This window comes from Quercus lobata, chromosome 3, assembly GCF_001633185.2.
Source record: "Quercus lobata isolate SW786 chromosome 3, ValleyOak3.0 Primary Assembly, whole genome shotgun sequence".
Taxonomy (NCBI): Eukaryota; Viridiplantae; Streptophyta; class Magnoliopsida; order Fagales; family Fagaceae; genus Quercus; species Quercus lobata.
The window spans coordinates 64771211-64796962 of NC_044906.1; the positions used below are offsets into that span (position 1 = coordinate 64771211).

At 35.0% G+C, this 25752-nt stretch overlaps 2 protein-coding genes and 1 pseudogene across 3 annotated transcripts; 1 reads left to right on the top strand and 2 right to left on the bottom strand.

The window, feature by feature from the left end:
• Positions 1 to 1788: 1788 nt before the first annotated feature.
• LOC115981278 lies at positions 1789 to 2825 on the bottom strand (annotated as a pseudogene).
• An 11372-nt stretch (positions 2826 to 14197) lies between these two features.
• Positions 14198 to 14778, top strand: LOC115981279 (uncharacterized mitochondrial protein AtMg00810-like). The gene is made up of 2 exons (XM_031103439.1): positions 14198 to 14407; positions 14557 to 14778. Exons 1-2 carry the CDS (start codon positions 14198 to 14200, stop codon positions 14776 to 14778), a joined length of 432 nt encoding a protein of 143 aa, XP_030959299.1.
• A 6568-nt stretch (positions 14779 to 21346) lies between these two features.
• On the bottom strand, positions 21347 to 24086 carry LOC115982849 (F-box/kelch-repeat protein SKIP11-like). 2 transcript variants are annotated; one of them, XM_031105572.1, is made up of 2 exons: positions 23779 to 24086; positions 21347 to 23213 (listed from the first exon to the last, which is right to left on the bottom strand). In XM_031105572.1, the coding sequence occupies exon 2, from the start codon at positions 23172 to 23174 to the stop codon at positions 21915 to 21917; it is 1260 nt and encodes a 419-aa protein (XP_030961432.1). In that variant the 5' UTR covers positions 23175 to 23213; positions 23779 to 24086; the 3' UTR covers positions 21347 to 21914. The 2 variants fall into 2 exon arrangements, with proteins under 2 accessions (XP_030961432.1, XP_030961431.1); XM_031105571.1 differs by lacking the exon at positions 23779 to 24086 and having other exon boundaries at positions 21347 to 23665.
• Positions 24087 to 25752: the final 1666 nt, after the last annotated feature.

Genomic DNA, 25752 nt, shown 5'->3' on the forward strand with positions numbered 1-25752 from the left:
ATAGTGTTGCCAAAATTGGCTTTTCTTCTCATTTTCCCAAGTAAGTTTAAACAGTATCCATATCACAAATATACTTCATTTTCTACGATATTCAACCAAAAGACTCCCAACAATATGGATGCCCTAACTCAATAGACAATCCAACTCCTCACAGATCAGGAAATGCCCCCAACAAGCGACAATAGTCATTCTAAAATAACTTCAGTTGAGCCAGGAGGTTTTTTTTTTTTTTTTTTTAAAGATAGTACATCAAAGCTAACAATAACATGTACTACTATATTTTTTTCCATTAAATCTGTCCAAAAATCAATGATTGTATGACTATCGTATTGTAGAGAGGAAAAATTCCCGACCTATTACAAGTTGACACATCATACTACTAAGTCCACAAAATATAGTCAATTACAAAGCGCCACGTACTGCTACTAGGTTTTGCTATCACTACTCAGAAACCAATAGAAATTTACCAAGTGTCATTGAAATAGAGGCATAAAATGCATGCAAAAACCAATCACACATCAGCGCGTATAAGCGATGACATAAACAGTCCAATACGTGTAAGCGATGACATGAGCGGACCAATCAGGCTGTGACATGTGTCACTAATCAGACTCCGCCATGTGTCGCTCACCCACCCCCAAACTCTTATAAATAGAAGTCTTCCTAAGGCATTTCAGAGAACCAAGACACCAAGACATCTTGGGAAAGACCTTGAAGACATCTTGAGTTCAGAAGTCTAGAAGCTCTGCTGGAACGGAGCCCCAAAGCCTCTAGGAATTTCAAGAACTTTAACTTCAAATACGAAGAACATTCGAAGAGGAATCATCCAAATCATATTCCTAGATCTCAAAATTCACTGGAATCAAGCTCAAAAGCCTCTAGAAATATCAACAAACCATAAATCAGCGAAATTATACGAATTCAAGCCTCCAAAGCCCCGAAGAACTTCCACCACAAACCTTCAAATACGAAGAACATTCAAAGCAGAATCATCTAAACTAGCTGCCTAGATCTCAAAGGTCACTAGAATCAATCTCAAAAGCCTTCAGAAACTCCAAGAAACTATAAATTGGTGAAATTCTATGGATTCAAACCTCCAAAGCCCCGAAGAACTTCCGCCACAAACCTTCAAATATGAAGAACATTCAAAGCAGGATCATCTAAAATACATGCCTAAATCTCAAAGTTTACTGGAATCAAGCTCAAAAGCCTCTAGAAATCTCAATAAACTACAAATCAGTGAAGCTCTACGGATTCAAGCCTCTAAAGCCCCAAAAAACTTCCACCACAAACCTTCGAAGACGAAGAATGCACCAAGAACATGAAGAACATGCGAAGAACACGAAGAACAAAGAATTTCTAACAAGCTCATAGCCAGAGATTCATTGTAATTTTGTTTCAAGGGTCTTCGATCCATCCCTTAACCAAATTGAAGGATATCTTGTGTTCAAGTCAAAGTCATATTACCATAATTCCAATCAACAAATCTTTCAAGGAGATCGAATCAGAGGATCACTCTTTTGTAATTGTAGAGACTTGTACCACACATTCATCAATACAAATTCACATTTGTGAAACTATTTTACTTGCTTGACTCATTTTGAATTGAGAAATTTAGTCATCCACACGTATTTTTTACAATAAACTTCATATGGTCTAGGAACGTGTACCTAGCACCAACAAGCTCAGACATTATGGATCCGTTTGGTTGGACAAAAAAGCACATGCATTCTAATACAAGAGTGAGTACATACTTCTTCTTCTCCCAGCTCTTTCTTTCTTCTTCCTTCAGCATCCCATCACAGCACAATTATAGACAAAATTAACTGAGTGCTTTCTTGCAAGCAAGTTCCATTGTGGAGGGCCTTCACTTGGTCTCCAAGAGTTAAGCTCTATGAAACCTTCAGCCAATGCCCAAGGTTCTCTGATTACTATAAGCTGGTCAGCACATGCTTTAAATGCAAGCCCCTAACCATTCATCAAACCCGCTCTTTCGGGCAATCTCCCAACTGTAACCCACACTCTCCTCCCCTTATCATACTTCCTCACTTCACTGTCAGCATAATCAGTTGCATACAGCTCATTGTTCACCGCTGCCACCAAAGGCGACGTCACGACTGCTGCTGTGGACTGGCCCTCATTATCCCCTGATGAACCATTCCTCGTCGGCGACATATTAGGAATCTCCATCCACTCCCTCATCACCAAATCATACTCTTCGCCACACGAAAGAACCTTTGAATCAGGTCCTCCAATTCCCCCAATCACATAAAACTTCTCATCCATGAACACACCAAAACACATCTTCCTCGGCTTCTTCATCGGCGGCAGAGTCTCCCAAGACTTTGGCTCCGAATTGCATAACATCACCGAATCCAATATGTTCCCTTGTGAGTACACCCACCTGCTAAAATCGCTTTCTCGCCGAGACTGGCTGACCCAAACAAACACCTTGGAGCATTCATTCTCATTCCGGAAGTCCAAGTATTTGTCAAAATACTGTGCGTGTAGATTACATGAGAGGTGACCTCCTTGCCAAACACAAGAAGCTCAGTCCTAATAGCCAATGACTCCTTATCAGACCATATGAAGCATTCATAAGGGGTCATTCTCGGCAAATGCATCCACCGATGCTAAATTGGATCAAACGCTTCCCATTCGAGCAAGTCACAAGAAAAGTAAATCCAATGCTCAATCACACCGTTCAAGCGCCGCAGCTTGTAGAGGTCTTTGCTTTGAACCAAGGATCGGAACACCTGGCTCAATGAAGCAATTGAATCGTAGTCCGACCAGAAACAACGGATTAGGCAACTAACCAAAATCATATTTAACGAATATTTAACAAAGGTGTACCTGTAAAACATATTTATAAAGAGTTTAAATTGGGTCCAAGCTTCAAGCTTGGCGTAAAAGTTAGGTTTTACGCCATGACATCACGTCATCCTCTTAACAAACACCAAATACACCTTAGCACATACAAGAAGAACTTAGATAAATTCCCAAATTTAAAAAATAAATAATAAAAAATAAATAAAAAATTGCATTTTGCGTATCAGTTTCAAAGGAGGAATCAACGGTATACCCAAACACCAAAACCAAATGTCGTCCACTCTTCATAGCACCGAACCTCCACGCCTCCGTGAGAATCGGTGTTGAAACCTAGAAAATATGTCAGAGCTGCCGTGATCGTGGTGTCATGACTTCAAGGTTTTTTTTTTTTTTTTTTTCGTGATTTGTTCTTTTACCCAATTTGGATTTTGAAATATTAATGGGTTTGGGTTAGTTTTTTGGATGTGAATCACTTGATTTGGTATAGTTTTTGCTATATTTTGATATCTTGATGTGTTTTGATTAGATTCCAAAGAGGTTGAGTTCATCTCCTAAACAAATTTGATTGTCTATTATGAGAATCTTGTTTTTTGTTCCAGCTAATTTTGTTTGGGTTCCAAATCATGATTCTTGTATGATGAAACTTTTTTGGGGTTTTCTTTGTATTTTAATAGCCAGTGCTGCACTGGTACATGACTTCTTGATTTTTTATTTTTAGTTAGCCTAGTAGTGTAACTTAAGACTTTAGTTAGCATTTTTAACAAGCAATTAGAATGAGAGTTATATACATAGAAGTGCATAAAGACTAAAATGATGTTACTAATTTTCCCTATGGCATGGGAAAAAATTATAGAAATTAACCAATTGTTGATCTTGTGCAATTTCAAAGCACTAAACGTATGGTCGCACTCTTACCTATAGTGCTGAAAGTTCAGCATCAGTCAAAAGATAGGCTAGTAAAGAAGGCAAATTTCTTACATTGTTGAACTAACAAAGATAATACCTCTTAACGAAACTTGTCTAGCTAGTTAAGTAGTTTATCCAATTGTCAGTCTCTTATAGAGCTTAGATTAGAAGAATTTAGGTCATGGACCCAAGATAGTTGGCTATGATTGGCCTCTTGCTGATTGATTAATTGGAACTGGTGGATTAAGATCCAAAATTAATTTTATTGTATATCAAGAGACTTTTGTTTTTCTTTTTGTGGAAACTTTTGTTCTTGGTTTGTTTAAATTTACTTTTTACATTTTACTAAAATTTATGTTCTTGTTTAGATTTATTTCGCATAAATTTGTAATTTTTAATACTGAAATTTTATAATTCAATGGTTACAACAGGAGGGGGATTTGAATCCTGAGTGTCATGGATAGACCAAGAGGTGCTATTCAGTTAAGCTAGGCTTCATTATTGAAATTTTACATGAGAATTAGTTGGTTTTGTTGTAATGGCTCTTTACTTCTTTTTTCTTTTTTAACCATTCTCATATTGAAGGGTACCATTTGACTACAAAGATTGATGGTACTCTTGTCATCTATGAATTGGATATGGACGGGTTGAGAATTTTTGTTGTTAGTCTTGAATGCAAGATTTCCTTGACTGCTCGTTTAGTTACATTACTTTCTAATTTATACTATTTTCAGTCTCTATATTAGTTCAACTCCGAAATGAATCTTATTGTATGAGAACTTTTTTCTTTTCCCCCGCCGCGGGGGGGGGGGGGTGAGGATTTAGTTCTTGGCTTGCATAGAAAGTATGTTTAACATGGTGAGATCGATCGGGTGCTCTCTCTCAAATCTCAGTTTCTCTCTCTCTCTCTCTCAATCTCACCTCATCACTGTTGTCACTGTCGGCCCAGATGGACTCTCCCTTCTTCCCCCCAAAATTCACAATTTAGGGCTGTGAGCAAAGTTACACAATTTGTGTTTTGATTTCAGGTAAGGGGAACGACATTGTTCCCCTAAATGTTTTTTTTTTTTTTTTCAATAATAATTTTCTTAATTTCTTTTAATTACGAAAAAAAAAAAAAAAAAAAAAAAGGAGTCAAAATGGCGTCGTTTTGCTCATTTAACGGAGACACTTAACAGATAGTTAACATAATACTGAATTGATAACAATTGAAAGTTAGAGGACTAAAATGACAAAACTAAAAGTTAAATGACTGAAATAAAAAACTGAAAGTTAGAGAGTCAGTTTTTGATTTTTGCCTTTTGAGGGACTTTAGTTCTTGGCTTGTTTAACATAGAAAGTATTGCATTTTTTTTTTTTTTTAATATTATTATGGATTTGAATTAGAGTTGCTGCTGACACAATGACATTACTGCTTCCCTTTCTGTCTTTTCCTTCCAGACCCGTAGAGGCCTCTTGCTTTGGATAGCATAGCGTAATTGAAGAATTCTACATAGGAAGGGTGCCTTTTCGAAATTATTTCTCTTACCATTGGCTAAATTAAATTACTTTTCTTAAAATAAGAATGTTATTACATCTAATTTTTTTTCTTACATGTGCCTATTTCAAAAAATTGTTAGATGTCAAGCACCAACAATTCCAAGAGAAGTGTTAGTTCGGAGAGAATGGATTACATGCTAAATTTTTTTTTGGTTATATAAAAATCATCTTCTTTTATTTTGAGTTGTGGCAAGTTTTATTTCTTATGAATGTATTTTAAATTAGAAACTTTCCAAAAAGAATTGTGATGGATTTTAAGATGGATGTCATCTATTTGTATGCTGATTTGTGACAAATTTTATTTCAAATAGATGTATTCTAAATTAGAAATTTTCAGAAAGAATTGTGATAAATTTTATCTTTTGATGTGTTTATAATCCAGTGTGATAGGTTTTATTTATGAGAAAAAAAAATTGAATTAGAAAATTTTCTATCATTGTAATGTTTCCATTTACCAATGTCGTTATCCCCGAAATATTGAATTGTGACTAGTTTTATATCAAATGAAAGAAGGGGGGGGGGGGGGGGGGGGGTGCTTTTAAGGTGGCATTTGAAATTTTCAATTTTTAGATCACCTTCTTGTGAACTAAATTGCTGAGTTAAATTGTAATAGGTATAAACAAGTATAAGAAAAACTCATTTTTGCCCTGAACATATTACAAGAGGAAAAAAAGTACCATGGAAGGAGGGGGAGGAAATGGCAAACTGCAAGGAGAAACTCACATTACAAGCTTTCCGTGGACAACAAATGAAAGAGAAGTTTACATTTGCTTTATAGATGAAAAGCTAAATTTTGAAGTTTGTTTCTATATCTTGAAAACATTATTGTTATTTTCTCTTCTAATTTTTTGCTACAATGAATAGTAGCCTTCGCTTCACTCACCTACTATTGACATCACTGCCATCAAGAATAGCTTCATTTCCATGCCTACATGGGATGATAGAGTGTTCACTAACTCTAGCCAAATACTCCAAGAGTTCAGTCAAAGACAGTATTGCAGCTTTCCTTTAAGTAGGGATGTGTAGCCAACCCGTCAAAACCGACTCGATCCAACCCAACGGTTGGGTTGGGTTACAAAAATTTTTTTTATAGCGGGTCGGGTTGGGTTTAAGTCATAAAATTTCAAATTTGCCAAACCCAACCTAACCCACTCATATATTTAATTAATATATATATTTAAAAAATATTATATAATTAATAAATTTTTTAAAATAACTAGCTCTTCCTATCCTATATAAAAGCCAATTAGTTCACACAAATCCTAGTAAATTACTATTGTTGTTTAGTCATTAGTGTTGTTTGCCTTTAAGGAGTTACATTAATACTAATATTTGGGTTTTTTTTAATATATTTATATTTTTTAACTCAATTTAATAATAATAATAATAATAATTTTGTCCAACCCATGGGTTCAACCCAACCCATGTGGTTTGGGTTGGGTTGCGTTGAATTTTTTTTGACCTACCATGGTAGATTGGGTCAAAAAATCTCCTTAATCCGACCCATGCACACCCCTACCTTTAAGTATTCAAAACTATTTGTCTACATCACAACGGGAGAAAAAAGAGAGAGAATAAGCTACGGCCACATTTGTAGGAAAAATCCATACAACAAAAACACTAAGAAACCCATTTGAATGATTGAATCTTGAGATTTTTTTTAAAAAAATAGTCATGTAAAATGTAAAAAATAAAGTTATACAGGCCAAGAACAAAAGTACTTAAAAAAAAAAAAAAAAGATTCTCAAACAATCAGATTTTTTTAAGGTTGAACTAATATAGAGACTAAAAACAATAGAAAGCTCAACCTTTAACAGCACACAATAAAAGCAGAACTTCTGTGTGATTTTCATTTCATTAAAATAGTTCCTACAAAGAATATCATCTCCATTAATGGCAAGTAAAATGATTAACCACTAAATTAATTCCTACAAAAGCCCTGTCAGAAAATTAGAACATAGTTAAGGTTTCAAGACTTCCATAGAATCCTACTATTACACAATTGTTTGTAGCAAGAATCAAGAGCCATGAGATAGCTAGCATGTTTAAGAAAGCTTGCCATCAACAACCTACAATGATATTAATTAATGGGAGTCTACCACAAGCAACTTGATCACCGAATATTGAATTTTCTTGATTGAATACCATGCAGATGACAGCCAAATTCAAATGCCTATAATAAAAAATTTGCAACAAAAAATTAAAGAAACAGTGGTACAGTACAATCAGGAAAATGAAAAGTTTAAAAAAATTTCAAATTGGCAAAACATAATGCCAATGGCAACAGTATCTGTTGAAAAAGGCCGTGTAAAATGGAATTGGAGAAAATTACCGAATATTCACTAGCAAGGTTTGGCTTGTAAAAATCATAGGCATGAGCCAGATAAGTCCCTCTAACTGTGCTTTCAAAAGTAATAGGAGCATCGGGTCCTATTAGGATGGCAATAGCCGCTACTCCTCCAATAGGTTGGGCTGGTCCTTCTGCATAGACCTGAAGGAAACTACAATCAGTAATTGATGTATAATAGACTTTATAAAATGATAAATAATAATCTATCAAAAATTCAGTGAATTATACTGATTTCAAGTAGTGGACTAAAGAACAGTAATACATCTCCAAATTCAGAAATTCATCAAATTGTTTATTCATAATATATACTTTAGTCATGTAAGAAATAAAGAAAATCTGACCCTGGACCATACAGTCTACACTCAAAGGCAAATCCATCACATGAACTGCTCTCAACCCAATTGAAGCTCCCCCATAGCATACTTCAGTTGAGTCAATGCCTTCAATGTATGTATTTCTGCGTCTCTAGAATAGAATTGCTAGAACTTGAAATACTAACTAAATAAATCCTATCAAAAGAACAAATACAACAGTGCAAGAATGGGGATTAAAATACAAAGAAAACTCCCAAAAAAAGTTTCATCATACAAGTATCATGATTTGGAACCCAAAAAAAAATTAGTTGGAACAAAAAAAAAAAAAAAAAAAAACAAGATTCTCATAATAGACAATCAAATCTGTTTAGGGTTGAACTCAATCACTTTGGAATCCAACAAAACGCATCAAGTGATTCACGTCCAAAAAACTAACCCAAACCCGTCAATATTTCGAAATCCAAATTTGGGTAAAAGCACAAATCACCAAAAAAAAAAAAAAAAAACCTTAGGTCACGATACCACGATCATGGCAGTTCCAACATATTTTCTAAGTACCAACACCAAATCCGACAAAGGCGTGGAGGTTCGATGCTAAGAAGAGCGGACGACATTTGGTTTTGGTGTTTGTGTATATCATTGATTCCTCCTTTGAAACTGATATACCATGATTTTTTGTTTAATATGTTGCTGCCCACGTAATGGAGACACCATACTGAATTAATTTTTTGTTTTTACTTTTGGGAAGTGAGTTCCTGTCTATTCAGCAGGACATATATAATATGTATAGATTGTAGGGCTGTAAATGAGCCGAGTTTTGTTAAGTAGTAAATGTGTCGAGTAGTAAATGTTCAAGTTCGGCTTGATAACAAAAGTAGAATGTTCAAACTTGGCTTGAACTTGATACGAGCCTACAAATAATGTTCAAGCTTGAGCTTGTTATAAAGTATAAATGCTTGAGCTCAGTTTAGCTTGGCTTGTTTCATTAGTCAAAACAAGCTTGAGCTCTATATCAAGCTCAATATCATGTTTTTCAGGTTGAGATCCAACATAAGTATATTATCAAATCTATATCAACTTTATTATCTAGCCTATTTGGTTTGGATGAATAGTCTTAACTTATAATTAATTAAATTCTTAAAAAGATATAAGTTTATATATCAAGCTCATATCAATTTTATTACCAAACTCATAAATAAACCTAGGCTTAACTTGTTTTGTTACTTTTGTATCGAGCCTTGGTGTTCACGAGCTTATTCATGAACAATATTTTTTACTCAGGCTTGGCTCATTTATTAAACAAGCCTAAAACTAAAGTGTAAGCTTAGCTTGTTTATAAACAAACAAACATGAACGAGCTTTTTATCGAACCAAACCTGAGCTATTTATGAACAACTTAATTCATTTATAGCTCTAGTAGATTGTGGTGATTCTTTTGAAAATTTGCTGCCAAATTATCCTTAACCCTCAATAGTTAAAAACAATTATTCACTTAAAAAAACTACTTTCTTACTCGTAGCTAAGTTAATTTGTTTCCACCTGTGTCAATTAGAAGTTGATACATCATACAACCCACATCGGCAAGAGCAAGAATAAAGAAACCCAATGAATGCAAGCTATGTATCTGCAAGTGCTTTCCATCAACTTTTCCCACATTTTATTGTTTCTAATCCCAAACAAAATACATAACAAACAAAAATAAATTATAAAGTCATCAAGTTAGAAATATAATTAGGATTTTCTTCAAATATATATATATATATATAGGAAAATGCTAACAAATGCCCTTAGGGTATTGGTTAATAATTCATTTAAAGAAAGTTTTTACGAGAAAAAAAAAAAAGTAATTAATGTTTTTTCATTTCTTATAAAAGTGGTGTCAAAACTTTCCTAAAATAGATTGTTAACCAATGCCCTAAGGGCACTTGTTAGCATAACCCATATAATTAATCAATTTTCTTTCAAGCATTTTATCAAACATTATAGATTCAGAATAAAATGTATACTTACTCTTGGGCTCTTTGCAAAGTGAATCCACTACAGAAGTTTTGCCTCCATTGGAGTTTTGATTGTGACCCAATCCATATAGATACAAACAACCCACTTCGATTTGCAAAAACCCAATAGCAAAATAAATAACAAACAGAGTTAGTGTTTTGTACCTCTTAGTTTGAATACAAAAGAAGGTTTTACCGAAGCAATTAAGTTCTGAACATAAAATCCTCATCATTTCAAATTTCTAAATGGAGGTTGGAATGAACGACGTTTCATTTTTTAATTGACTACAAAGAACTGTAATAGAGTGGTTGGGTTTTGATTCGATAATTTGGCCAACCCATTTTTATAGCTAAATGCAAAGCTTAGAGCCCAACATGACAAGACCTCATGCACTCCCGTAATGAGGTCTCTACTTATATATATATATATATATATATATATATATATATTTTTTGATGATTTGCAATTGATAATCTTTGTAATTAAGCCAGTGAGTTTTATCTCAACCAGTACCTCCTCCTTTTTTAAGACAAGGGGAAGGGTTAATTTGAGGCTCATCCAATGCATAAGTATAATAGAAAAAGAAAAGTTTTTTAATGATTAAAATCAATATATTTACTAGCTATTCTCATTATCCATTTAAATTCCTTTCTCTCCTACAACATTAGAATTTCTTCAAATCCAAGATGTTCAACAGGATATTGGTGATAGTCTGATAGACAAGCCATAGCACTATTAGAGCATTCTCATTAAGAATTGTAAATGCTAAATTTTAACATCAAGTTTGTAAAAAGCATACTCCATCAAGAATTGTAAATCCTATTAATTTTGCAGTCTAGCTATAGTGGGTTGCTATCTCTAGCAGCCCATTGTAGCAAGATTATAATAATAATAATAAAAAAGATTTGTTTAATGGTAGTTGCTGGGTATAGAAAACATAGTATGAATGGTAGTTATTTGAAAACATAAAGAAAGAATAAAGAAAACATAAAAAAAGAATATTTAAATGAAGTGGTAAAATAATAGAATCTTTGATATTGGATGTATTGTAAAGTGAGATGTTAAATGAATAAAGTAACTTTTTGAGATGTTAAGTTCTAAATTTTTTACAATTCTTAATGAGAATGCTCTTAGGTCACTCCAGGGCATCAAAACAAAGCTTTGAATCTCCAACCATAACATTTTGATGGTTTTCTTCTAAGGCTAGTTGAAGAGCCCATAGTATAGCACTTGCCTCAGCTACAATAGGTTCAAGTAGGAATAACCTTTGGCCCGAGTTTTAATAATGTTACCATTGTTACATCTAGCCACAACTGCAATGGTGGTATTGAGGGATTAATAGCAGCATCAGCATTATATATATGTGTGTGTGGGGCTTGAAATATGAATGACCCAGTGGTATACTAAATCGCCCCCAATGTTAAATGAGGGAGGCCACCAGCAAGCCTCTAAATCAACCCTTTAGGAATTAGAGGGATAACATCTATAGTCCCTACTCCTTGAATGCTGGCTAATAAGGTTAGATTAGATATAGAGATAGGAAGAAAAGGGGGAAAAGTTTCCACAGCACCCACTTCATCTTATTAATTGTCCAAAACCAAACAATCCAAGAAAGTCTTGGATATACTTAAAAGCGACTGAGGACACTGGACCATCATTAATGCGGGATTAGTTCAACAACTTCAATACCATCTAACCTGCTACAAAAAGAAAAATGGCTACGTAATGAAAAAAAAATGTGTATATTTGTTTGTTTTAAAAACAAACAAAGCTGAAATCCATATTAAAAAGCTTGAATATTAAATGAGACAAGTTTAAACATGATAATATATAAAGTTTGGTATTTGATTGTTTAAATTTACAAATAAGTTCATAAGATATGAGCATATTTTTTTTAATATATAAATAATATATCTTATAGTATAAATTAAATTTTTTATTAGTAAAAATTATATATAATTTCTCATGCAAAGGCAGCCCATGTAATCTAATGCAATAAGACCTAAGTAGTCTAATGCAATGCAAGACAGCCCATGTAGAAACTTTTAAGGTGAACTAGAAAAGAATGGCATTAACAAGAAATAAAAAATTAATTTATACATGCATGAATTCTTAAACTCATTATCTCATCTCCATTCCATTATTATGAAATTGAAAGAGTTATTTCGGTTAAGGATGGAGGTCGAGAGTAGAAACTTTCTACTCTCGACCTCAAACCTCTCAGTTCTTGGAGTCTTTAATATTCCTAACCTTTCTTACAATTTATTTTTTGTGGGACAATTAGTTGAGTTGGGTTATTGCATTACCTTTGATTATTCTGGGTGTATTGTGCAAGATCCGAGGACGGGATAGGAGCTTGGGACCAGTCCCAGAGTTAGGCGTATGTTTCCCGTGGACAACCTTCGTCTTCCACCTGTTGCTCCTGTTTCTGTTGCTGTTACAGCTACTGCGGTTTCTTCTATTCCTTCCCTTGTACTTTAGCATGCCCGACTTAGTCACGCATCTTCCTCTTGTGTACAACACTTGGCTTCTAGAGGTTTGTTAGGTTCAGTGTCCACAGAAAATTTTGATTATGTTTCATGTCAGTTAGGAAAATAACTAGTTTTGCCTTTCAATACTAGTGAATCAATATCTACTGATATCTTTGACCTAATTGATTCTAATGTCTGCTAGCCTTCCTCTATCTCTAGTATTGGTGAATCTTGATATTTTGTTATCTTTATTAATGATTATTCTTGCTATAGCTAGATTTTTCATATGAAACATCATTTTGCATTATTGCAAGTATATTCTAATTTTGCAAAAATGGTTGAAACTCAATTTTCCAAATGTATCAAAATTTTTCGATCCAATAATGCTCTTGAATACACTCAATATGCTTTCCAAGCTATTTTGCATTCTTATGGCACTATTCATCAACTAACTTGTCCAAGTACATCTCAAAAAAATGGTAGAATCGAACAAAAATTTCATCATATTCTTGACACTGTTTGTGCTATCCTTCTCTCTGCCAAAGTTCCTGCTCCTTTTTTGGGCGAAGCTGCTCTTCACGCTGTTCACGCTATTAATTGCATTTTCATTCCTGTCATCCAAAATCAAACTCCATATGAGCGCCTTTTTGGGTCACCTCCAGACTATCACCACCTTCGCTCCTTCGATTCTGCCTGTTTCGTTCTTCTTCAGCCACATGTGCATAACAAACTTGAGCCTCGATCTAGACTTTGTTGTTTTTTTGCTATGACGAAACTCAAAAGGGATATCGGTGTTATGATCCTGTCTCTTATCGTCTTCATATCTCTTGCAATGTTTTTTTTTTTGGGAACAACGCTCCTTTGTTGAGTTCTCTCACTTCCGTGCCTCCCTATCTACCTCCACTGTCTTAGATTTTTTTTTTCCTCCAAATAAGCCACATATTCCTTCTATAGTTACTTCTGATCCTCCAATAGACTTCTCTATCCAACCACCAAATATTTTTGATGTCTTTCCTAAATCAGATTCTAATAAACAGGTGGAAGATGAACAAGTCAAAGATGAGCCACCCAACCCTGAGCTTGGGTCCCCTGCTCCTAATCTGCCTAAAGATCTTACACAAAACATTCCACCTCGTCACTCAACTTAGGTAAGATCTATTCCTGCACATTTACTTGATTATCATTGTTATACTACCCTTGCTACATTGCACAAGCCTCACACCTATTGTGAGGCCTCCACTGATCCTTTATGGCATATTGTAATGAAAGAGGAACTTGATATATTATCTAAAAACCATATTTGAGATTTGGTGACTCTCCCCCCTAGGAAATTTGTGGTTAGTTGTAAGGGGATCTAAAAGATCAAGACTCGCTCTGATAGGTCCATTGAGCGATATAAAACTCATCTTGTTGCAATAGGTTTTACATAGGAGTGTGAGATTGATTATGAAGAGACCTTTACTCTAGTTGCTCGAATCTTATATGTTCGTACCCTCTTAGCTGTTTCACTGCTAGTAAATGGGACCCTTTTTCATATGAATGTCAAAAATGTCTTTCTTGATAGGAATTTAAGTGAAGAAGTTTATATACAACCTCCTCCTGGTCTGTCTATTGAATTGAACAAGGTTTGTTACCTTCGACATGCACTTTATGGCCTTAAACAAGCTCCACGAGCTTGGTTTGCCAAGTTTAGCTCTACCATCTCTCACTTGGGTTACATTGCCAGTCATTATGATTTTACCTTATTTCTTCGTCGCACCAACAAGGACACCATTTTGCTTCTCCTATATATGGATGATATGATCATAACTAGTGATGACTTCAGTGGCATTCAAAAACTCAAGGATTTTCTTAGTCAACAGTTTGAGATGAGAGATCTTGGACATCTTAGCTACTTTTTGGATCTTGAAATCACTCATTCCACAGATGGTCTTTATATTACTCAGGCCAAGTATGCTTCTAAACTTTTGTCTCAAGCTGGACTTATTGATAGCAAGACTGTTAACACTCCAGCTGAACTTAATGCGCATCTGACTCTCTCGAAGGGGGGGGGGAACCATTGTCTAATCCATCTCTTTACAGACGATTGGTTTACAACCTAGTTTATCTCACTGTCACTTGTCCAGACATTTCCTATGCTGTTCACCAGGTGAGCCAATATCTATTTGCTCCACAATTGACTCACTATGCTGCTGTTTTGTGCATTCTTCAATACCTGAAGGACACTCTCTTCCATGACCTTTTCTACTTTGATCAGTCTCCTTTTGTTCTCAAGCTATTCCTTGATGCTGATTGGGTAGGAGATCCCACTAATCGCAGGTCCACCACTGGTTATTACTTTCTTCTTGGTTCTTCTCTGATTTCTTGGTGAAGCAAAAACAAACCCTTGTGGCCCACTCCAGTGTTGAAGCAGAATATCATGCCTTTGCTGATACCACATTTAAGATCCTTTGGCTACGATGGCTTCTTAAGGACTTAGGTGTGTCCACATCCTCTGTTACTCCTTTTTATTATGACAACCAGAGTGTCATTCATATTGCTCACAATGATGTCTTCCATGAACGGACTAAACATCAAGATTGATTGTCATTTTATCTATTATCATTTTTTCCATGGTATTCTCAAGCTGTTCTCGGTCTCCTCTAAAGATCAACTTGCAAATATCTTCACCAAGTCACATCCTAAGGGAAATCTTTGTGCTTTGGTTGACAACCTTAAGTTGGTCTCATACCCACCTTAAGTGTGAGGGGGGCTGTTAACGAGTAATAAGTTGTGAGCTTTAGGCCCACCTTGTTTATTTGTACTATATACAAAGTAGAATTAAGCTTAGACCTATGCTAATGGGCTAATATCTCTAACGCTCTCTCTCAAACTCAAGATGGAAGCTTGACGAAATCTTGAGATTTGATAAGGTTGAGAAGATCCCTTGAATGAAGTTTGGCTTTGTGACTGTGGTTTAAGGAAGGCAATGGTCTTGTAATGTTGATGTGACTTCTAATGGTGGCATGAGTATACCGGAGAGTTTTGACGGCAGCAGTGGGAAGCCAAAGAAGATGATCGTAGTGGAGAAATATTGAGGAAGACAAAGATTGCTCTTAAATATACCGTAAGGACAGAAAACCATGGCCACAGAAAGATGGCTCTAATACCAAGTTAAATACTAGCATTGATACACCATGTTGAATATGGTAGTATGGATACAGAAGCAAAAGCATAAAGTATAGAACACAATAACACATAAGGGTTACGTGATTCAACCTAATGACCTACATCCATAGAGGAAACCCTAAAGGGCTACATTAATAATATATTAGAGTGTAGTATAAATCTTGTGTTACAATAAACCATAACATGTGTATATATAGTAAACTAAACCCTATACTAATAGACTTCTAGTACAAATAGGAGACTTGACTTGCACACAGAGTAGAATTAAGCTTGGGTTTATGTTAATGGGCTAATATATCTCAAACATAATGCAATAAGACCTAAGTAGTCTAATGCAATGCAAGACAGCCCATGTAGAAACTTTTACTTCATAGGTGAACTAGAAAAGAATGACATTTACAAAAAATAAAAAGTTAATTTATACATGCATGGGGTCTTAAACTCATTATCTCATCTCCATTCCATTATTATGAAAGTGAAAATTTATTTTTGGTTAAGGATGGCAATGATTGGATTTAAGGCATAGACTTACACGCAAAAAACTAGTTAAGTTACAATTAAAATTCGTTGTATAAACTCAATATCTACCTAGTAGATACCCAATGTAGGACTCAAATCCATCTTGTAAACACCTGATGTGAAACTCAACACACGCCCAAGTTTGCTATGATCACTTAGAATTCCTCCATTTTACAAAACGAACTCAAATATGTTGCAAGCTATGACTAAATTGACTAACTCAGGTAGAAAGACTAAAGGGCACCTATCAATTGCCAACTTTAGGTCGAAGGAATATCCTACTCATTCGCCACTACACTAAGTCGATCAAGGGATTCAGTTTGATTGAAGGTTCCATCACAAAGTAACCTTTTCAAAACAATTTACTAGAGCAAGAAGAGCTATCAAGACATAGACCGGGTTTGCTTTGAAACCATTTTGTAACGCGACTCAAAAAAAGCGTCGGTCACATTTATGCTTATATCCCCACATGAACTAGTCAAATATACGCCCGCACAACACACACTCAACAATCAAAATCTACTCACCCCCCCCCCCCCCCCAAAAAAATCTTTACCCCCAAATTTGCCCCACGCCTATTGAACTACAATACATTACCAAAAATATAAAAGAGAGAGCTAAACTTGAGATTCTTTCTTCTCTTTTTCAAGTTATTTTCTAAGCAACGAAATACAAATTTATCTCCTAAAAAAAAGGTTTTTAGACCTTAATTTTCATGTAATAAGTTAATATTTTTTTATATGTTATTTACTTTCCAATTCAAAAATTAGAGAGAAAAAAAGTTAAGAACATCAAACTTTTTCTTTTCTTTTCTTTTCTTTTTCTTTTTGGCAAAACTCTAACAAGGCGACACTTTATTGGTTTGGAAGGTTAACCAAATCTATCTCTCTCTATCTGAAATTTTTCCTCCACTTCATTCATTGATCCAAAGGTTAAGGTTTGGTTATATAAAAAAAAAAAGTTATGTTTTATTTTATTTTTTCTGAAATTTGATGTTATACAGTATACGCTCAGATTTTTTTTTTTTGGGGGGGGGGGGGGGGTTGTGAAATTTTGAACTAACTATTTGAAATGTTAGGTTTTGGTTTTCTTTATTGGTGAGAACGAAATTATGGTGAAAATATAGGTTGATCCATATAATTTTAGCTTTTTTATTGGGAATAAAAAGGTAGGAGAGGGCAACTAAAGTGGCTTTTCTAATTGAGCGTTACCATTGTAGCATTCTATCCGTTGGGTCTGAGCTTGCAAATAATGGGAATTGACTCGATTTGAGAGCGTGGGCTTTTTCCCAAGCAGAGAGTCAATGAGCCATAGTTTTTATCCCAACCTCACATTGACACCAGTGGACATTAAGCCAAACGTGTGGAATTCTTCTCAAACGCTTCCTATTGCATGATTCAAATTGAGATCTCTACATCTCCCAACAACTTGAGAGTAACCATACCACCACCCTTGGTGGTCCATATAGTTTTAGCTATTATCCATATATAGGACACATGTAATCTGTCTAAGGTTTTGATGAATCACTCCATAAGGTTTTGGCTTATTATCCACTGATCTGCCCCGACCTGCTGGTCCAGAGTGCAGGTTATACCGACGCACAGTGTGGTTAGAGAAATTGAGACAAAATATCATCATTGTGGCGCAAAAGTAGGCAAATAAACCATAAAACTAAAATATATCCTAGAGATAATGCTGAGTGCTGACTTGATTAATCAATAAAAGGCCTAACCAGTCTAAAGCTAGACAAAGCCCATAAAGAGCGAACCAAAGTAACGATACTAAAATCCACAAACAGAAGCAAAGCAAAAAATTAATGCGCACTAGTACTACTACTATTAAGCCTAGCTAGTACAGACAATAGAATCAGCACTAGATCATGTTTGTGAGTAGCCTTCAAATTTGGTCAAAGTTATAGCCCAAAACATTCAATTCGACCTATCAATTTCTAGGTTCATTTCCTATGATGGTCAATGCTGATGAAGCATACTTTGGGGATACAGTTTTTTCTCTTGTCGTATTTGTGTAAATTCAAAATGAAGAATTGAGAAAAAAAAAAGGCTACTTCCATCAAAAAAAAAAAAAGAGAAAAAAAGGCTACATTCCATAGATGGTAATAATGCACTATTTGCTAGCTCAAAAACAGCAACGAAATAATAATGTGGGTGGTACTATTGCTTAAGCTCGAAACAGAAACGAAATAGTAATGTAGGTGGGGTGTCGCAGGTTGATTTATCAAGGGAAATTAAGGTCCAACTTTGCCAGCTGTTTTTGGTCCAATTTTGAAAACAACAAATCATATAATATAAAAAATTAAAATAAAAAATCTGGTTTCTCAAACAAATACACCATTTTTACCACAATTTTTTCATGTGACGGAAAAAAAAAAAAAAAAAGTTCGTGTAAAAACAACATACAGCCCAGTCACAATCTGAGGTAGGAAATTTACGGCAAAAGTTATAAATTTGTTTGTGTTTTAACCTACCTAACTCAGTAGACAACCCAACTTCTCACTAATTTCCTTCTCAAAAATAAAAAAATTCTCATTAATCAGGAAATGCCATCACAAGAGACAAAAGTCATTCTAAGAATAACTTCAGTTGTGCCAGGGATTTTTTTGGGGATAAAAACGATTTACACCACAGCCAACAGTAACATGTACTATTTTATTTTTTCATCAAATCTGCACAAAAATCAGTGATTGTATGACTATCGTATAAAACAACATTCCACCTAAAAGAAAGGGCCACAATTGGGTAAATCAAAACTCTTAAACTAGTCTGCCAGAGTTTTGTTTTCCAGCTTATTTAAATTTTATACAGCTCTTTAAATTTTTATTTAGAAAATGTATTAGCTCTACTCTTTTCTTTTAAACCCAATAAACAAATGAAAGAAAAATTATCCAACGGGCACTTAACAAAGCCATTGTTAAGTTTATTGCAAGAAAATCATGAGAAGATGCTGCTCCAAGAGATCTGTCACACTCCCATTTTATATATATATATATACTGGAGAAAAATGCAACTTTGAGCAAGGGAACTCAAATCCGATAGCGCAATCAAGAAGGACTAAACACCCTAATGCTTAATGAAGCCCTTCTCCAGGAAAGTAATCTGACAATTTCATTAAGATACATACAAAGTTTATCGTTTGAAAAGGGAAAGACACAAAAATGGGTATTGGACCCATTTCCATCCCATTGGTGCCTTCACTATCACGCCCGGAGATCAGCATATTTCTTAACAAAAACTCATCTTGTAAAGAAAATGCATGCTTGCCCAACAACAAAAAAGAACATGAAGGAAAATAAAACAGATCAAGAACGAAACGAGAAGAATAAATCGAAAATTAAGGTGCATTATTTTGTCAAGAAGAGTGCATAAGCATATATCTCACAAACGACAAGGATAAAAACAAATAACAAATTCCTTCACTCTACTAGGAAAGTTATAAATGCAAATTGGAAAGCCAAACTCGTTAAAATCAGACCTGCAAAGTATTTAGGCACTGAAAACTGTGCCTTTTGGCTTATCTACTGGAGCCAAATTCTCAAGCAGTAAACTTCATATAGTATAGGTACACGTACCTAGTACCAACAAGCTCAGACATTATAAATGGTTTGGACAAAAAAGCAGATGCATAATACAAGAGTGAGTACATACTTTCCTTCTGTCAACAGGCTATACTACAATACATCAAAAACAAAGATAACACGTTCTATCAAGTTACAGCAACAACCATGTAATATCATCCTCATAGACAGAAAGAAAGCAAAAAAGAAAAGCAACAGCACATTACACATGAACAGACACTATTTTATTTTATTTTACCTTTAGCATTTGTACCATAAAAAAGTTCAAAGCTTACCTTTGTCACACTCTCCATCACCCAAATCATTCATCCCCAACACATCTATGTTAAAACCAGCCCTATTATTCTACTCCTACCAAGAAAATGGGAACCCATATAAAAATGCTTCATCCTAATGTCCTACCCCTACCAGTTATAAAATAATTGATTAATTGTTTGCATACTTTCTTCACAACACTCGATCTCTTTTCTGAGTCACTGACATAGTTTTTTGAAATATTTGCCATAGAACAGAAGTGAATTTTGATGTCTTTTCTATCACATGTTTCCTAACATTTCTTAGTAATAAGGGTAGCCCTATTCAACCTTTTTTTTTTTTTAATTAGTAATTTACACACGCACCCAATAGATTTTTAACCCATGACTCACCCTCCAACTAATTATTATGGAAGAAGGAAGTACCGATTGAACTATAGCTCACTGACAACCCTATTGAACTTCCAGTTACCCATACTAGGTCATAATGTCACTTTCAAAAAAAAAGTATGCCAAAATCATGTTTTCTTCTCCTTCTTCTTCATCACCATCATTATTTTTTTAGAAATCTGGGATTCTAAAAGTTTTTTACTCAGAAAAAATCATTAAATTCCAATTTCTTTCATAAAATCCATTTCCTTCTTAAGGACATGGGATTCATTTTAACAAGTTACAAGAGCTATTCTTTTTTCATGTTATGATAACTAATCAAGTGTATGGGTGTTTCAAGGGCCTTAATCCACAGTTGGGACTTGACAAATGACATTTATGAAAGAAAATGTAGTATTTCACCAAAAAATATGCAAACATTTAAAAAAAAAAAATGAAACTCAATTATAAATGAGAATCCATACTATAATATTCTATCATTGTCAATCATCAATGCTTCAATGTATGTCTAGGCAACTTTTAATTGTAACAGTATCTCTCTTGTTAGCCAAGAGCTATCGGTACCTTCGTTTTACATTGCTGAACAGGAAAATGTAAAACATGTCAGGAAAATCCAAACTTCAACGGCAAAATAAATGCGCTTGAAGTTAATTTTCCTGCAAAAGACTAATTGATATGAATCAGACAAATGAAAAGAAGGATGTTCTTTGGAGGGAGGGGAAGACAAGACAACTCTTTCGCTCATACGGCTCGACTAGTTGGTATAATTTACCAAATCTTTCCATCAGTGCTTTTACTGTTGAAGAAATAAATCAGATAATATCGGGAAAATAATATAAGAGAATATGCAAATCTATGTGAAGATTGCATCTTTACTTGATCATATCAGAAATGAACACCTCATGTTAATTCTATCTGGAGGAACCAAAAAATAAAAAGCACATTCTGTTCCTGAGCAAACAATAAACTAAAAATATGATCGATGAGTAACAAAGGCCTCGTGAGGACACAATAAATTGAAAAGAAGAAAGCTGAAAATATACAGCTCATTGATTGCAACAATAATTTTGATCAGTACATATGCTAATGTCCAGAATAACAACCCTCTCAGACCTTATTTTCTTCCTTGAAGACAATAGCAAGAAGATTAAGGATCATGAAAACCCATGTAACTAAATTCTGTTTTCTTTATAATAACAAAAGAAAAAAAGGATTCAGCAAACACTGATGACAACCTACCAATGTGTTGGTATTTCAAATTATTGAATCTAAAATCCTGTGCTACAAGACAGCAACTTTTTGAGATTTCTCATGTCACTAAAAATGGGGGGAAGATATAAATTCAATGGAAGAAAAGAAAAAAAAAAAAGCATAAACAAAAGTTTATAAAGAAAACATTCTATTGAATCTTGAGCAAAATCTGAAATTCTTCCCCAACCCCAAATGGGAAATGATCTTAAAAAACATATAGAAGTGTGGGGGGTGAAATTTTACCAATTAGCAATGACTCCAGTATGGAAGGACAAACCAATCTTGTACATTTTGCATTTGTGAGCCAAAAAATCCCGACTCTTTGTTCCTCCTTCAGCAACCCATCACAGCACAATTATAGACAAAATTAACCGACTGCTTTCTTGCCAGCAAGTTCCACTGTGGAGGGCCATCACTTGGTTTCCACGAGTTGAGTTCAATGAAACCTTCAGCCAATGCCCGAGGTCCTCCGATTACTATAAGTTGGTCACCACAAGCTCTAAATGCAAGCCCCCAACCATTCATCGAACCCGCCCTCTCAGGCAATCTCCCAACTGTAACCCAAACTCTCCTCCCCTTATCATACTTCCTCACTTCACTTTCAGCATAATCGGCTGCGTACAGCTCATTGTTCACCACCGCAACCAAAGGCGGCGCCGCCGCTGCTGCTGTGGCTTGCCCTTCATTCTCCCCCGCCGGCGACATATTAGGAATCTCCGTCCATTTGTTCGTCACCAAATCGTACTCTTCCCCACACGAAAGAACCTTCGAATCGGGTCCTCCAATTCCCCCAATCACGTAAAACTTCTCGTCCATGAACACACCGGAACACATCTTCCTCGGCTTCTTCATCCGCGGCAGAGTCTCCCAAGACTTCGTCTCCGAATTGTACAGCTCCGCCGAATCCAATATGTTCCCTTGCGAGTCACACCCACCTGCTAAAATCGCTTTCTCGCCCAGACTGGCTGACCCGAACAAACACCTCGGAGCATTCATTCTCATTCCGGAGGTCCATGAATTGGTCAAGATACTGTACGCGTAGATTACATGAGAGGTGACCTCTTTGCCGAACACGAGAAGCTCGGTCCCAACAGCCAATGACTCCTTATCAGACCACTTGAAGCATTCATGGGAGGTCATTATCGGCAAATGCATCCACCTCCTCTGAATTGGATCAAACGCTAACCATTCGAGCAAGTCACAAGAGAAGTAAATCCAATGCTCAATCACACCGTTCAACCGCCGCAGCTTGTAGAGGTCGCCGCTCCGAACCAAGGACCGGAATCCCCGGTTCAACGAAGCAATCGAACCGTACTCCGACCGGGAACATCGAATTAGGCAGCTGATCGAAATCTCTCGACCAAGTGAATTGATTAGCGAATCCGAACTCGCATTCGAAGACGACGACGACGAAGAAGATGAATTGTTACTACTACGCTCGTTCGGATTCGGATTGAGAGAAACCGAAGCGAGAACTGTTGAAATTGGCTCCTCGGGATAATCCAACGGCTTAGAAGTAGCCTTCTTCTTCCGGTGACGAACGTGGTCGTTACCATCACCATCACCGCCGCCACCACCACTACCACCGTCCATTTCCAATGAACGCTTTACTCCTCCGGCAGTGATTTCGAGCTTATGGTAAATCATGAAAGGCCAGTTAGTTTCAGACTCACAGCCACTCGAATACGCCCGTGAGAATATACACCGACCTTCCAACATTATCTTTCTTTTTCTTTTTTTCTTTCTCTTTCTCTTTCTTTCAATTGCGCCTTTCGAATTCTTTCAAATTCACCGGCAACAACAACAACAACAACAACAAAAATATATATATGTAAATTTTTATTTCATTTTTTTGAGAAGCTGTAACAAGATTTCGAAGAATGAATTATATTAGATCTGACAACCAAAGAGAAAAAGTTCTATTGGTTTGCACGCTGATTAGAGGAGAAAGAAGTTTTCTGAGAGAGAGTTTCTCTGAAAACGATCTGGTGATAAAAAAGAAAACGAAAATTAGATCGGTATGGTGTATGATTTGGTGTTAATGATTAAAATAATTATTCTAATTATATATATATATATATATTCTGTTGTTGTTGTTGAAAGCATGAGAGAAAGAAAGAAAAAAAATGAAGAAAGTAAAAAAAAAAAAAAAAGAGTGGGAAAAGAAAGGAAGGGAATGATAATGCAAGAGACTTACTGATTGGATAAGAAGAAAAATAAACTGAGAAAATAGAGGAGGACTTGATTGGAATTTTTCAAATTTAACAAAACTCACACACACAGACACAGACACAGACACAAACACGAAACACTCTTCGCGTTCGCGTTCGAGTTGTTCTTATTTTTCTTTGTGTGTTTCTCTCTTTCTTTGTGTTTCTCTCTCTCTCTCTTTAATTGTCTGGTCCTTTTGGATTCTCTCTGCAAATCACAGAGGGAGCTTAAGCTTTTGCTTCTTAGCTTTGGAGCTAAAATCTTTTTAAGAGGTCCCTCTTTAATATAAATTTTTTTTTTTTTATTATAAATTTTTCATTTAAGTCGTTGTGTTTTTGTAGGAGAGATGGGTTGTGGGGGCCCCACATAAAAGTTGCTGAGCTAGAGAGGTTCGCCGTTACGGGATTTAACCGGTTACCGGGAGTTGCCGGTTCTGACACGTGTTGACTTGGCACTTCTTTCCGTTATTCCTACGTTTTTTTTTTTTTTTTTTTTTTTCTTTTCCTTTGCTGATCTGTACTGTGCTTTCAACTTTTTCGTTCCCGGTCTACTTTGTTGTACTTTACCGGTTGTTCTGGTTGGACGAGGTGGGATTGGGTGTGACGCATGATGAGGAAGTAAAATTCCACCCGTTTACCTAGTAAGATAACGTGTATATCTTAATTGTCATATTGTTATTAATTTTAATTTTAATTCACACTTGAAATCATTTTTTGCCCACCAATAATAACCAATAACAAATTTTCACACAGTATTTGTTGTGAAAATATTGTTGACATAGCATTTCTTTTATTATTAATATAGTATTACCATATACTTTGTCACTACTGTCCTACATAATCAACTACCAAAAGCGTGTTGTAATAAACTTATTGCAAATTTTGAAAAATAAAAAAATTTCCCAGCCATATAGAATAGTTGTGACAAGCTGTGTTCAAAAGCGTGTGAAAAATAACCTTATTGAAAATTCATAGGCAAAATCATTCACACTTGGATCGGTGGTAGCCTCATACGAGAATCAGTAAAATCTTGCCAACTCGATTAATATGAAAAATGTTGCAAAAAATTTGTTTGTAGACTTGTTAATATTGTTCATATCTAATCTTTCAAGGTAGGGACATGTGATAGGATTGGCTCATAAAAGGGGCATCGTAATCATCCTTAATTGACTAGTCAAACTGATATTAGCAAAATAATCACTATCATTATTATTTCACCTAGTTAAGTAACGCAAAGTCAGATCAAGATGAATGTGTGTGATTGACACATTACCCAAAAAATTGATTAGCAATTGATGCATTTAAAAATGGACGGTTTAGGAAGTTGTAGTAAATTGTAACGTGAAAGAAATCAATGTGGGCATTCAATTTTTTGTTTTTGATGAAAATAACAAAAGTAAATAAACCGACAAGAAAAGGAAGATGTTAATTAATCACTCTCATCATCTCCCCCACAAGCGCGTAAACGGAAGTGGTTCTTTTTTTTTTTTTTTCATTGCGGCAAATAGAATGAATGAGATTTTGAATTCATGACGAAAACATTTTTCAAAAGCACATGCTGAAAACTATTTTATAACGGCTTTTCCTAAGTCCCATTAAACATTTTTATAAAAAGTCAAAATTTTTAATGACCTTTATTTGAAGGGTTGGTGTAACATTAATTTCTTGCTCATCCACATAAAAGAGAGAGGGACTAATGCTTCATTTGTTTTTAATGAAAACTTTTATTTGACTTTTATTTGTTAAAAGTCTTGTATTTCAACTTATACTTATTAGTATTTTTAATAAAAACATTCAATGCTTCTTAAAAATGAAAATAAATAAATAAACACTTAGGGTTTTAATACTCTCTTCCATTTAAAAAAAAAAAGTGATTCATTTCTATAAAATTAAATTTTTTTTTTTTCATTTAAGGAAAGTCATTAGTATTTAATATTTATTGCAATTCTAAAAAATTATTT

What these genes read in the sequence shown, in the direction of transcription:
- LOC115981279 (XM_031103439.1), top strand. Translation starts at nt 14,198, where the DNA reads ATGGATGATATGATCATAACTAGTGATGACTTCAGTGGCATTCAAAAA. An exon ending in GACTTATTGATAGCAAGACT is followed by an intron (nt 14,408 to 14,556) that starts GTTAACACTCCA and finishes GCTGTTCACCAG; the next exon opens with GTGAGCCAATATCTATTTGC.
- LOC115982849 (XM_031105571.1), bottom strand. Translation starts at nt 23,300, where the DNA reads ATGTTGGAAGGTCGGTGTATATTCTCACGGGCGTATTCGAGTGGCTGT.